Genomic DNA, 13,848 nt, shown 5'->3' with positions numbered 1-13,848 from the left:
CTCCCATGGATTTTTTGGCAATTGGCGCACTTCCATTGGCTCCGGTGGTGCCAGCTTTCCGACTATTTGGCAATCCAAGCAATTCTTAACTGCTTTCTCAACGTCCTTATCCATCGATGGCCACCATACTTTTGCCCTCAAACGCTGTTTCGATCGTTCAATCCCTGGATGACCAATATGTGCCAGGCGTAATACACGTTTTTGTAGAGTCAATGGTATTACCAAACGCTCACCTCATAGCAACATACTGCCACAGCAATAAAGTTCTTCTTTAAACGGTACATATTTCTTAACTGCAGGGTTCCATTGGCCGGTACGAATGGCTTCCTTGACTTCCGACAGCGTTGAGTCATTTTCCGTGTGTTTCAGAAGATCTTTGATGGTCATTGCAACAGGTTTCGCGTTCTCCAATATGGCAAGTATTGTTTCTTCCCCGACACGATCATATGTTGTGCAGTGCTTAAATTTCGGTAACCTTGATAGTGAATCTGCAATATTCACTTTCCCTGGAATGTGAATAATTTGAAAACGGAAAGACTGCAGCCTCATTGCCCACCTTTCAATCCTCGGACAAGAGGCGTGACCTGGGCCGAATATCACTTTAAGTGGTTCATGATCCGTTAATAGCAAAAATTCCATTCCCCTTAGGTAGATTTGAAGTCGTTCAGTTGCCCACACTAACGCCAGAGCTTCTTTCTCGTTTTGGGCGTACGACTTCTCAGCATCGGAAAGACCTTTACTTATATAGCATATTACTCTTTTTACTCCATCCTTCTCCTGCAAAAGGACACCTCCAAGGCCTGTCGGACTGGCGTCAGCAATCAAAATTGTTTTGTCATGCGGAGAATAGTACACTAGTGACTTCGGTTTCACTAGTACATCCTTAATTTTTTGAAATGCTTCTTGTTGTGTGTTTTAGTGTAATAAAACAGGCGTTAAACTTTGTACTTCAACTTTATTAACACTTAATTACAGAGACTTAACTTGTTGCTCCGGATGTCTGTACACGACTGCATCGAATGAAAGAGTAGCACAGATGGAGATAGAAATGTTTGAGTGTGTGCGTTAGAGTCAAGGGGCTAGCTAATACTATAACATCCTCCTCACTTTAAAAAAAAACTCTTTATTTACTGAGGACAAAATCCTTGAACTTTTCGGGTAGCTTACGATCTCGTTTCGGGCGACTGCTTTCGAGATTACTCGGACTCATCCTCATTAATGCGGTCTGTACTGTTTCGGGTATTACCGATGTTGAAACGGTTGTTTCATTTTTCCGTGTAGAAGTCTCGTCTGCCGGGTTCTCATCTTCTTCGCAGTGGGGCGACATTCGACATTCACTTTGACGGTTCTTTGTTTGTTCTGTCTGTTCCCTTTCGTTTATCGCTGATGGCAAACGGTATGTTGGCTTCGTTTCGGGTTCCTTACGCGGCTTCAAATGTATTGCATTCCGTCGGTATTCGCTTCCATCCACATTGACCAGGTAGGATCTTTCGTTTAGCTGACTTGAAACTGTACCCGGGGACCACTGTTTCGATGTATCCGGATGAACTTGAACATACACCGGCGATCCGGTTTGTAGCTCAGGTAATGGTCTTGTTTTCTTGTCGTAATGGAACTTCATTTTCTTACGATTCCTTTCGATTGCAGTTGGAACGTTCTCAACAACTTTTGGTTGCAGATTAACGGCACTTGTTGGTACACCGCACCGAGTCGAACGCGAAAACAAGCGCGATACCGGACTTGACCCTATTTTATTTGGGATATTTTGCCAATGCAAAAGTGCGTACCAAAAGTCCCCATCATTTTCTTCAGACTTCTTCATTAATCTTTTCGCGATCTTCACTGCGGCCTCCGATTTCCCATTGGCCTGTTGATGATATGGTGATGATGTGGTGTGCTCAAAATTCCATTCTTCAGCAAACTGAATCATTTTTTGGTTCACGAAATTTGTCCCGTTGTCCGTCACCAGCAATTGAGGAATTCCATGTCGAGAAAAATTAACTTTGCAAGCGGCTATCACTGACTCCGGTGTTAGATCCTTGAGAAGGTTGACCTCAAAGAAGTCAGAATAATGGTCCACTGTAATGAGGAATTTCCGTTTTAAGCCTTGATAATCGGAGAAAAACACATCCATAGAAACCATCTGGAAAGGGTATACCGGAATCTTGTGACTTTGCATAGGAGGGTGAGATTGAGACGATGCGAATTTTGCACAAATCGAACATTCGTTTACAACATTCTTTATCTGTGCACTCATGCCTGGCCAGAACAAGTTTGCCCGTGCTAACTTCAACGTAGCTTCTACACCATTGTGACTGATGTGACAGCAATCAATCAATTTCCTTCGAAGTACGTGGGGAATCACTAGACGTTCATTTCTAAAACCATTCCATCCTGTGTTGAGAGTTCGTTGCGATATTTGAAGAAAATTTTGACGTTATCTGGTACACGATCGACCGTTTGGGGCCAACCTTGCTGGATGTAATGAATGAGGATCTGCATTGTTGAATCCTGTTTAGTAGTCTGCATAATCTCCGTTAGCCTGGCATCTGTGATACTGAGCCAATTCGTAATCTTGAAATCTGAGACTTCGTCAAAAACACCATATATGTTTAGTTTTTCAAATTTGACCACAGGATCGTAGTTTTGCATCGGTGCTCAGGATAATTCATCTACCACTAAATTTTATTTTGCCGTAGCGAACTCGATGGCCAAATTGTAGCGTTGTAAACTGAGGAGCATGTGTTGGAGACGCCGGGGAGCTGACAGTAATGGCTTGTTGAAAATATTGATCAACGGTTTATGGTCCGTTTTCACTGTTACTTGCGGATTTCCAACTACCAACTGGTCGAACCTGATGCAGCCAAACACAATTGCTAACAGTTCCTTCTCTATTTGTGCATAGTTCTTTTCGGTGGCTGTTAGGGTTCGAGATGCATAACCAATCACGCCATTTTCCTGGAAAATTGCAACACCCAAACCGAAACAGCTTGCATCACACTCCATTACCAGCGGCTTAGTGACATCATAATATTTCAGCGTACCAATGTCTGAAACTAAGGATTTCACTGTTTGGAACTCATTTTCTTCGGCAGCAGTCCATTGCCATGTTACGGTTTCGGAGATCAGTTTGCGGAGATTGGTCAGATTTATACTCAGGTTCGGAATATAACGACTCAAGTAATTAACCATGCCGACAAAACGGTGAACCTCCTTCCTGTTGCAAGGTGTAGCATAGTTCTTAATAGCAAGTATCTTCATCTCATCTGGTCGCAAACCCTGATCCGTCAGCACATGACCATAAAACGATACGGAAGTTTGACAAAGCTTCATTTTGGATCAGTTCAGTTTAATATTGTTTTCATCCAAACGTTGACAGAGTTCTCGGAGACAAACATTATGGTCGATTAAAGCTTCTTCAAGTGTTTCTCCAACGCCGAAAATAAGCACGTCATCCGCCAAGTTTTCAACACCCTTCAGTCCTTGAATAATTTGTTGTAATTTCAATTGAAATATCTCTGGAGCTGAAGCGATACCAAACGGTAGACGTGTCCAACGATATCTCCCGAATGGTGTCCAAAAGGTTGTCAGTTTACTGCTAGGTTTATCCAAGACGACGTGCCAGAAGCCCTTTTAGTGTCCACTGTCGAAAATACTTTAGCCTTGCCCAACTCTGGAAGAATCTCGTCCAACGTTGTAAACTGAAGATGTGGTCTCTTTAACGCTTTATTTAGATGCACAGGATCTAAACAAATTCGTATTCCCGAACCAACTCCAGCACGTTGCACGATGACCAAATTGCTGACCCAACTTGTGTTATGTGGTTCTTTCACGATAATTCCGTCCCTTTCCAGAGCTTCCAATTCTTCTTTCAGTTTACCTCTCATTGCGATGGGTATTCGCCTAGGCGGTTGAACGGATGATGGAACGCTGCTGTCGATTTCCAATGCTACAGTGCCTGGAAATTTTCCGTAGCCGTTGAACAGATTCGGGTACCCAGCGACGATATTTTGGGCTTGGACCCGATAAATGTTCAGTTGTTCCTCAGTTGATGATTGCCCATTCGGAAGAACTCTAGCACCCTCGAAACACACAGCCTCGCAAAATTTCACCAAACCCAATTCTCGAGATGCCTTTGCTGACAAAAGCGGACGATGGTCTACGTCAACTACTTGTAGAATTAGACGATATTTCTGTCCTGATCTTCTGCATGGAACTTTCACTTGTCCCAACACTTTTATTGGATTTCCCCAAAACTTTGCAGCCGGAATGACGAAGGTAATAACGGTGGATTCGTATCACCACTAAGTTTGATCAAGTGGTGATACCCGATCAAACTGGTGTTAGCACCGGTGTCGATATCACACATTACCGGCTGCCATTTTGCTGAAAACTTTAAGTTCAATTCAGCCATCACGTTACCACCGTGATGTGAATTATCAAAATTCTACCGATTTCCAGTTCATCACTTTCACTCGCCGAGTACTCGGCTTCCGATGACGACTCTTCTTCAGTAGAACTTCCCTGTTTTACTTCCTTCACTCGACGTTTAGATTTCCGTCCTTTGTTCTTCTCGTCCATTCGACACACTTTTTCAAAATGATTTTTGCCTTTGCAGCGATAGCATTTTTTCCCATAAGCCGGACAAACTCCTTTAACGAATTCATGATTGTCCCCACAGAATTTACATCGCTGAGTTTTAGCACTGGTTTTCTTCTTAAACACTTTATGCACTTCCGTTCCAGTCACCGAGACCCCGAGTTCCTGCGTTCGCTTTGCTGTTATTTCCTCTGCTCGGCATAAATCGACAGCCTTTGACAACGTGATATCAGGAATTGTCAACATTTTCGTTCGAAGATGCTGCCATTTGTTCGAGGTAACTACCTTATACGCAATAAGCTCGGATTCCAGGTTGCCTAATTTTGCCGACTTGGCTACGACCTTCAGTCGGGTTACAAAGTCGTCGATTGTCTCACGTGACGTCTGAACTGCTGAGAAGAAGTCTAAACGATCCACAATTACATTGCGTTTGGTCACCACTTTCGCTTTGATCGCCGCAAGAGCTGCTTGTGGATTAGCCTTTTCTGCTGCAGTGAGATCGAAGTTGAAATATTTCTTCCTTGCTGTTTCTCCGATCACGGTCAATAGAAAGCTGACTTTTGTGGATCTTCTTCCGGAGGCCAACGATCCATTCCTATCGCTTTGCAGTAGTCCTTCCAACTATTTTCGAAAAATCGAAATTTTCTTCCATGTCGCCTTCCAAGGCCAATGGCGACGGTTGCGGTACTTGCACTGTAGAAGAACTTGGCTGCTGAATTTGTCTGTTCTGCGTGGCTCCTACCACCGAGCCATGCAACTCTCGCATCATTTGATGCATAAGGTTGGTTTGATGTTCCAAGAACATCTTGAACTGATTTGCATCCATATTGATGAGGATCACATTTGATTTTCACCGGCTGAAAACAAAATGGCCGCCGACTCGACACACGCGACGCGACTTTCGAATGTTTATTTTTTAGCAATTAGCTCCACGATTTTTCACACTGGTCAACACAAAATAATCTGAAGCTCGCGATCACTTCTGACACCATGTTTTAGTGTAATAAAACAGGCGTTAAACTTTGTACTTCAACTTTATTAACACTTAATTAACAAGGGGCTAGCTAATACTATAACATTGTGGAAGGCTCCATACGAACTTTGAATCCCTACGCAATAACTGGCGAAGTGGAGTGGTCATTGTAGAAAGATTGGGTATGAATCTTCCTAGGTACGTGATGGTTCCTAAAAAGCTGCGTACTTCTTCAACAGTGTTAGGCTCTCGAAGACTGCGAATTGTATCCACCTTATCCAACGTTGGCTTGATACCTTCCGCCGAAAGCACGTGTCCCATGAAGGTTACCTCCGACTTACCAAACTCGCACTTTTTCGGATTAATGGTGATTCCGAACTCATCTAGGCGATCCATAACCTTACGTAGCGTGTCGTCATGCTGTTCTTTTGTTGGCGCGAATATCATTATGTCATCTATAAAGACCCGCACACCTTTGATTCCCTTCAGAATACGCTCAATGATGCTTTGAAAGACCTTGGATGCGCAGTTCATTCCGAAGGTCAATCTTTTATATTGATAATACCCCTGATGCGTTGCGAAAGTGGTTATGAATCTGGAACCCTCTGCCAACAATACTTGATGAAATGCTTTGACCAAATCGATTTTCGAAAACCACTTGCAGTCGTTTAAATGAGGCACGATGTCATCAAAAGTAGGTAGGGGATGGTGCTGCGGTACTATCGCTTTATTTGCCGCTCGCATATCCACACAAAGCCGAACGCTGGATGTATCACCTGCTTTGGGACTGACAACAAGATGAGATATCCACGGTGAATCTCTTGGGGCTGACTCAATTATGTCTTGTTCCAATAGATGATCAATTTCTCGTTGCACTTTTTCCTGAAGCGGAATCGGAACATGGCATTTTGTGTGTTGAACCGGCTTCACAGTATCGTTGATTTGCAACGTCACTTCAAATCCTTTTATCCTGCCAATTCTGTTGGATTCGTCGTTTACTCTCCAGACATTTGTGTTGATATTCAGAATATTGAGCTGAGTTGCCATTTCCCTACTCAGCAAACTAGCACCTTTGTCTTGCTCAACGACGACCTCTGCCACCACACTGCGATTTTTCGTTGCGATTTCTGCAGTAAACTCTCCGATAACGCGCAGATGATTGTTACCGTATGCTTTTAGGGTTCTATTGGATCCTTTGCTCTGTGAAAGGATATCGATGTTCTGCTTCTTCAAATAGGACCATGTGTTGTTATCAATAACGTTGATTCCTGCTCCTGAGTCCACGATCCACTTAATCTTCCAACAGCCAATCTTGGTATTCGCATAGATTACCCTGTTCTCGCAAACGGAGGACAAACTTTGAAATCTTCTCATCAGGTTCTTGCTGCAAATTCCGGAAGATATGGCGCTCCTGTGGCAAGCACTTCATGGGCAAGAAATGACCGTCTAGCACTCCAACAGCTTCCTGGTAAGCATCCGATCCTACCGGCACTGGCTGATTTCCATCGCCCACTAGACTATCATATATATCCTGTACGCTTTCCCCCGCAAAGTGGAGTAGGTATGACTTCTTTCTGCTCGGAAGAGCCACATTATTGACGTCCAAAAAAACCTCGAAAGAACGTTTCCACTTCTTCCATCTCGAACTAACATTCGTCGTGTCGTCTGGATCGAATGCTAACATTCCGCTCCCTGCTGCAGGATTCATCTTTGTTGTTGTTGTTTCCTCTTCCTCAAAACTCGCCCGCTGCTAAGTTTGACATAGAAAAATCACTTCGATTACGAATTCAATCACCGTTTCTCGATCACGAATCCAATTACTTAAAACTCGCACGCGCCCGCGAATTCTAATCCTCGTCGCCAATGTTAGAATTGCACTTTAATTACCGAAATAAAATACGAATTTAATACGAAGTTACAAATCACGCTTTTATTCTTTTTCCTTTTCGTTGTACACTGCTCTCCTTCCTTACCTCTGTTACCCAGGGGCGGATTCAGGTTATACCGCAACCCAAGAAAACATAACACCGACCACTACCTCGTTGCAGTATGTCTGCGCTCAAAACTCTCGACGGTGTACAACACGCGTCGAAGTCGGACGCCGCGGCTTAACATTGGGCGGCTACAAGATGGTAGACTAGCCCAAGAATACGCGCAGCAGCTGGAAGTGGCACTTCCAACGGAAGAGCAGCTAGGCGCAGCGTCTCTTGAAGATGGCTGGAGAGATATTCGATCCGCCATTGGTAGCACCGCAACCGCTGCACTTGGCACGGTGCCCCGGATCAGAGAAACGACTGGTATGACGGCGAATGTGAGCAGTTAGTGGAAGAGAAGAATGCAGCATGGGCGAGATTGCTGCAACACCGCACGAGGGCGAACGAGGCACGATATAAACAGGCGCGGAACAGACAAAACTCGATTTTCCGGAGGAAAAAGCGCCAGCAGGAAGATCGAGACCGTGAAGAAACGGAGCAACTGTACCGCGCTAATAACACACGAAAGTTCTATGAGAAGTTAAACCGTTCACGTAAGGGCCACGTGCCACAGCCTGATATGTGTAAGGACATAAACGGGAACCTTCTTACGAACGAGCGTGAGGTGATCCAAAGGTGGCGGCAGCACTACGAAGAACACCTGAATGGCGATGTGGCAGACGAAGATGGCGGTATGGTGATGGACCTGGGAGAACGCGCGCAGGACATAATTCTACCGGCTCCGGATCTCCAGGAAATCCAGGAGGAGATTGGCCGGCTGAAGAACAACAAAGCCCCTGGGGTTGACCAACTACCAGGAGAACTATTTAAACACGGTGATGAGGCACTGGCTAGAGCGCTGCACTGGGTCATTACCAAGATTTGGGAGGAGGAAGTTTTGCCGCAGGAGTGGATGGAAGCTGTCGTGTGTCCCATCTACAAAAAGGACGATAAGCTGGATTGTAGCAACTACCGCGCAATCACATTGCTGAACGCCGCCTACAAGGTACTCTCCCAAATTTTATGCCGTCGACTAGCACCAACTGCAAGGGAGTTCGTGGGGCAGTACCAGGCGGGTTTTATGGGCGAACGCTCCACCACGGACCAGGTGTTCGCCATTCGCCAAGTACTGCAGAAATGCCGCGAATACAACGTGCCCACACATCATCTATTCATCGACTTCAAAGCCGCATATGATACAATCGATCGGGACCAGCTATGGCAGCTAATGCACGAACACGGTTTTCCGGATAAACTGACACGGTTGATCAAAGCAACGATGGATCGGGTGATGTGCGTAGTTCGAGTTTCAGGGGCATTCTCGAGTCCCTTCGAAACCCGCAGAGGGTTACGGCAAGGTGATGGTCTTTCGTGTTTGCTATTCAACATCGCTTTGGAAGGGTAATACGGAGAGCAGGGATTAACACGAGTGGTACAATTTTCAATAAGTCCGTCCAGCTATTTGGTTTCGCCGACGACATAGATATTATGGCACGTAACTTTGAGAAGATGGAGGAAGCCTACATCAGACTGAAGAGGGAAGCTAAGCGGATCGGACTAGTCATCAACACGTCGAAGACGAAGTGCATGATAGGAAGAGGTTCAAGAGAAGACAATGTGAGCCACCCACCGCGAGTTTGCATCGGTGGTGACGAAATCGAGGTGGTAGAAGAATTTGTGTACTTGGGCTCACTGGTGACTGCCGAAAATGACACCAGCAGAGAAATTCGGAGACGCATAGTGGCTGGAAATCGTACGTACTTTGGACTCCGCAAGACGCTCCGATCGAATAGAGTTCGCCGCCGTACCAAACTGACAATCTACAAAACGCTAATTAGACCGGTAGTCCTCTACGGACACGAGACCTGGACGATACTCGTGGAGGACCAACGCGCACTTGGAGTTTTCGAAAGGAAAGTGCTGCGTACCATCTATGGTGGGGTGCAGATGGCGGACGGTACGTGGAGGAGGCGAATGAACCACGAATTGCATCAGCTGTTGGGAGAACCATCCATCGTTCACACCGCGAAAATCGGACGACTGCGATGGGCCGGGCACGTAGCCAGAATGTCGGACAGTAACCCGGTGAAAATGGTTCTCGACAACGATCCGACGGGCACAAGAAGGCGAGGTGCGCAGCGGGCAAGGTGGATCGATCAGGTGGAAGATGACTTGCGGACCCTCCGTAGACTGCGTGGTTGGCGACGTGTAGCCATGGACCGAGCCGAATGGAGAAGACTCTTATATACCGCACAGGCCACTTCGGCCTTAGTCTGATTAAATAAATAATAACCTATCCGAAAAGTTACCATCTGCTAGGCATTTCTGCAGCACCATCCTGAACAAATCTGGAAACGTCCGTATCTCAGAGTACATATTACTAATTCATGGCTTACTATTCTAACACCTTTTTATGTTGTTATGATTCAGTTTTTGTCTTTGTTTTATCGTTGTTCGTTATCTATGAGAGCGATTTCTGCAAACAACCTGTTGTTGAACAAAATTTGTTTACACCATAGTTACTATGGATACGGATAAGCGATACTCGTTTATTATGACAACCGGCACCTCACCTTGTGCGCCTTCTATACAGTACAGCATAGAACAAACGCCAAAGGAATTATATCAATAATTATTACTTATGAGTGGCCACCGCCAGATCAACATGGATTTCGAGGAAAATCTAGTCAAGCGACAGAATTCAACAGAATACTTTGACACCGTGATCGGACATATTGAAGACATTGTGATAGGCGAAGACTTCCAGGTTAGTGGGGTTTGAGTTAACCACTTCAGAGTCGTAAGGCAACAATTTTCTATTTCGTTTCAGGCAATGGTCAACCACTTCATGGACTGCTGCTATCACCTGTTCGAGCAGGGCGAAGAGAACAAAATTGTCTACACGGAAGTATATCAGAAGTACACCAGTCTGGTGGAGACGTTCATCGTGGAGAGCTTGAATGACAAGATGAGCTTCTTTGACATGGACAGGTTTGCGCTCGAGTTGGAAACCAAAAAGTCCCAACTGGATGGGGAAATCTTCGAGCTGCTATCGACGTTGACGGACTTCCTGGCCTTCAAGGATATGGTGCTGGACTACAAGGCATACAAGGAGGGGCTGTACGACGATCTAAGCAAGGATTTCAGCGTGACTGGTCTGCAGCAGAAATAAGAAGAGGGTAGAAGGATGTGATTTATTGGCAATAAAAGGACGAAATTGGTTTTGTGAACATTAACCACATGTCTTATTCACTAATGCATAAGGATTTCCGTTTGAACGAGTCGATTGTTGGTGTCACCGGGCATTCGATATGGAACGGTTGCTGCCATGTTGGTCAGAGCCTTCGCCTGCTCGCGGAGGTAGTTTAGTTGCTAAACAATCATGTAGGAATACAAAAACATTATCAATAAGTGATGGTTATTCTCTTTGATACAGTAATGCAATGTGGAGGGGAAAAACGATTCAAGAAGAACGTATAAAAAATCAAGTAAAGAAAAAAATGAAGGTGTCGAACTTGACGAGAACAAACACTCACCTTTAGCTTCAATTCGTTCAACTCATCCTTCCCCTTGAGAAGCTTGTATTTGTTGTAAGCAATGTCCATTGTGGCCAACAGTAGATCCGGAATAACCTTGCAAACTTCGCCTCCAAGACGTTTGAAATTGTGAACGCATGCCTCCAAATCGGCCATCTTCAGTGGAACCAGTTTAATTTGTTCTAAAACCTCCAGCGCCGGCTGATAATTTTTATTATGGTAGTGATCGAAAAAGATGACCAGTTCCTTCAGCAGACTAAACGTTGACCAAGTTTGCGGATCACAGTTTTTCTCGGCCCCGGCGTACCGTTCCGTGAACTCCAATGCCATGCGCTGCAAACGTTCCCGTAGGGACCCGGATTTGTTCGGTTGATGAACTACCTGTGATAGCAAAATCGATGTGTAACGCAAAGCTTGCTCGTGGTTGCCGGCCAAATCGAACAGTTTAATGGCATCCTCGAACATTCCCTTCTTAACGAACTCCTCAGCGATCATTTCACATGCCATCTTTGCATCAATATGGCTACTTTCGAATTGGTCTATCAGTCCCCGGGAACGAATTCCGTCGCGCTGCATTTTGCCGAACAGCAAATCAAAGTCTCGGCATTCAATAGCCAAATCGGAGACGCACACTAGGAACAAATTGCGACCCTCAGTGTCGCGTAAACTACGAAGGAAAAAGAAATACTGCAGAGCTTCAGCCGGATCCGTTATTTCGAACTTTTTCACGTAGAGCATAATCAAACGGGCGATGTTCAACCGACGCATGGGTTGCGGATCTTCTATATCAACCGACACTGCAAAAAAGGAACACGAATTCTATTAGCAGGACTTTCTCAATTTAATTACATTTACTTACACAGCGGCTCTTGCAGATTCCGAGGACCACCAATCATGTGCAGCTCGCTCATTGCCAGAGCGATATGAACGGCATGAGCACGATACTTGTCAAACCTTGCCAGGAACTCAATGCCAGCCTCAAACTGACCGGTCAAGGCCAACACCTGATAGTACAAATGTGGTTGATCGGTGGCATTGAAGTGCTTCTCGCCGTACTGTTCCAAAATCATGGCCTGCAGGGCCGAGTAGGTCAAATGTTCCGAATTGTCATCCGATTCGGGCCGAATCAATGACAACTGAATCCATAAGAAATCATCGGAACTCTTGGCTACCTCCGGGTGCTGCTCCTGAATGTCGCAACAGCCGATAATGCAATAAACGGCCCGTTTATAAGGGTCGATCGCATTCCTAATCTGACGCTTATATTGCATCCGAATCTGGAACTCCAGCTTTGGGTTTACCTTCTGGCCTGGCTTCCTACATTTCTCCTCCAAAATAGCAATGAAATCGTCATGTCCGGGACCAGCCATCTGCATGCATTTCAACGCAGAATTTATATCTCCGCACCGCAGGCAGTAGTAAACCATTGGCCAAAGGGGCTTTCCATCTACGTGACCATCCTGCAAACCGATAAATGTGGAATTGTTCTGATTGGCGAACTTCAGCCCAACGAACGATCCAACCAAATTCAGAACGCTCGGAATACCGCCACGTTGGGCATCTCGCAGGTGCTCCGAAATGACCGTCTGCATGAACAACTTGTACCGATTCTCCAAATATCGCTTGCCCTGCTCGATAAACTGCGTTTGGGTGCAACGTGCCCTCAGGGGATCCTGCGTCCGCGGACTCGGCGTCACATTCGTCATGTACTTCATAATCTCCCAGATGTCGTTCACTTTCGAGTCGTTAAAACTTTCCGCCACCTGAGCAAACCGCTGCACCAACGAAGGCCGCATGGCGCCCTCGTTGACCAATTTATTGTACTCATACACCTCGCGGGCGTAGGCCATTTCCTGGTTGTTCAACGACGAACGTCCTCCGAAGGTACTTTCGTTCAAGATCGTTTGTTCGGGACCCTTGCGAATGTCGATCCAATTTTGCGACGGACCAATCAAAGCATTCATCAGCTTTACCTTCTCCAGTTTCCAATCGTTCATCGTATGTTCCCATTTCTGGTTTTGAGCCGCCTGGTAGGAATTTTTATGCACTTCCTCGATTACCGATAAAATGGCATTCTCCTTTTCGTTTCGGAGGAAACTCTGAATATCAGTCGTAGAAATTGGATCCAACGGTTCGAACGTTTTCCGCGAACTCAGCGTTTCCAGTTTTTGTGAAATCTTCGGCAAATCGATCCCTTTGTGACCCAGCAGGATGTGCCTAAACGGAAAAGAAAACCAATGTGAGATGATCTTGAGATCAAACAAAACGAAGAGCGCAACCAGCCCTGCAGTGAACTTCTCAAAAGGACTCACGCTTGCATGTCCTGCGCTCCGGTCTGCGATACTCTGGAGTGCAGCTCCTGGGTCGCTTGCAGCACCTGAGGTAGGGTGCGTTCCACCCGTGGCAGGTCATCGGAAACCTGCGTTTCGTGGGTCAGCTTCTGTGCCTGCTGCAGTAGCGCACTGAAATCCATTCTTACGCGGGTGCGATTCTAACCTCAAACGTTTGGATGCGGTTGGCAAATACCTAGCTAGAATTACTGTTTTCAAGCTAAAATGTATTGTTAATATAAGCGGCGCGAACACTTTCTACCGATTAAACCAATCAAACTATTCTACAACATTTATTAGGAATTATTTTTTAACAAATTTGCAGAGTTTTGTTGATCTTGCCGATTCACACACAACGCTAGCGGTGATGTTTACAGTTTGAAGCTGGATTCTGTAATTAATCCGAAGACATGTCAGTCAAGGTTGCCAGCTGATTA

The 13,848-nt window shown here is 45.5% G+C and overlaps 2 protein-coding genes across 2 annotated transcripts; one reads left to right on the top strand and one right to left on the bottom strand.

Annotated features, from left to right (window-relative positions):
• Window positions 1-10,045: 10,045 nt before the first annotated feature.
• LOC134220604 (ADP-ribosylation factor-like protein 2-binding protein) lies at window positions 10,046-10,781 on the top strand. The gene is made up of 2 exons (XM_062699709.1): window positions 10,046-10,312; window positions 10,376-10,781. Exons 1-2 carry the CDS (start codon window positions 10,187-10,189, stop codon window positions 10,715-10,717), a joined length of 468 nt encoding a protein of 155 aa, XP_062555693.1. The 5' UTR covers window positions 10,046-10,186; the 3' UTR covers window positions 10,718-10,781.
• Window positions 10,763-13,788, bottom strand: LOC134220601 (nuclear pore complex protein Nup93-1). The gene is made up of 4 exons (XM_062699697.1): window positions 13,394-13,788; window positions 11,941-13,298; window positions 11,082-11,878; window positions 10,763-10,917 (listed from the first exon to the last, which is right to left on the bottom strand). Exons 1-4 carry the CDS (start codon window positions 13,552-13,554, stop codon window positions 10,798-10,800), a joined length of 2,436 nt encoding a protein of 811 aa, XP_062555681.1. The 5' UTR covers window positions 13,555-13,788; the 3' UTR covers window positions 10,763-10,797.
• Between the last annotated feature and the right edge of the window lie 60 nt (window positions 13,789-13,848).

This window comes from Armigeres subalbatus, chromosome 1 (assembly GCF_024139115.2).
Source record: "Armigeres subalbatus isolate Guangzhou_Male chromosome 1, GZ_Asu_2, whole genome shotgun sequence".
In the NCBI taxonomy this organism is placed as follows: domain Eukaryota; kingdom Metazoa; phylum Arthropoda; class Insecta; order Diptera; family Culicidae; genus Armigeres; species Armigeres subalbatus.
The sequence above is the reverse complement of the archived record's forward strand: the minus strand, read 5'-3'. Positions and strand labels throughout refer to the sequence as shown.

Excerpts from the sequence above, each read along its gene's own strand:
- LOC134220604 (XM_062699709.1), top strand. The coding sequence starts at position 10,187 with ATGAGTGGCCACCGCCAGATCAACATGGATTTCGAGGAAAATCTAGTC. Across the intron at positions 10,313-10,375 it reads TGATAGGCGAAGACTTCCAG|GCAATGGTCAACCACTTCAT; the intron begins GTTAGTGGGGTT and ends ATTTCGTTTCAG.
- LOC134220601 (XM_062699697.1), bottom strand. The coding sequence starts at position 13,554 with ATGGATTTCAGTGCGCTACTGCAGCAGGCACAGAAGCTGACCCACGAA. Across the intron at positions 11,879-11,940 it reads GAATCTGCAAGAGCCGCTGT|TGTCGGTTGATATAGAAGAT; the intron begins GTAAGTAAATGT and ends CCTTTTTTGCAG. Across the intron at positions 10,918-11,081 it reads TGAACGAATTGAAGCTAAAG|CAACTAAACTACCTCCGCGA; the intron begins GTGAGTGTTTGT and ends ATGATTGTTTAG.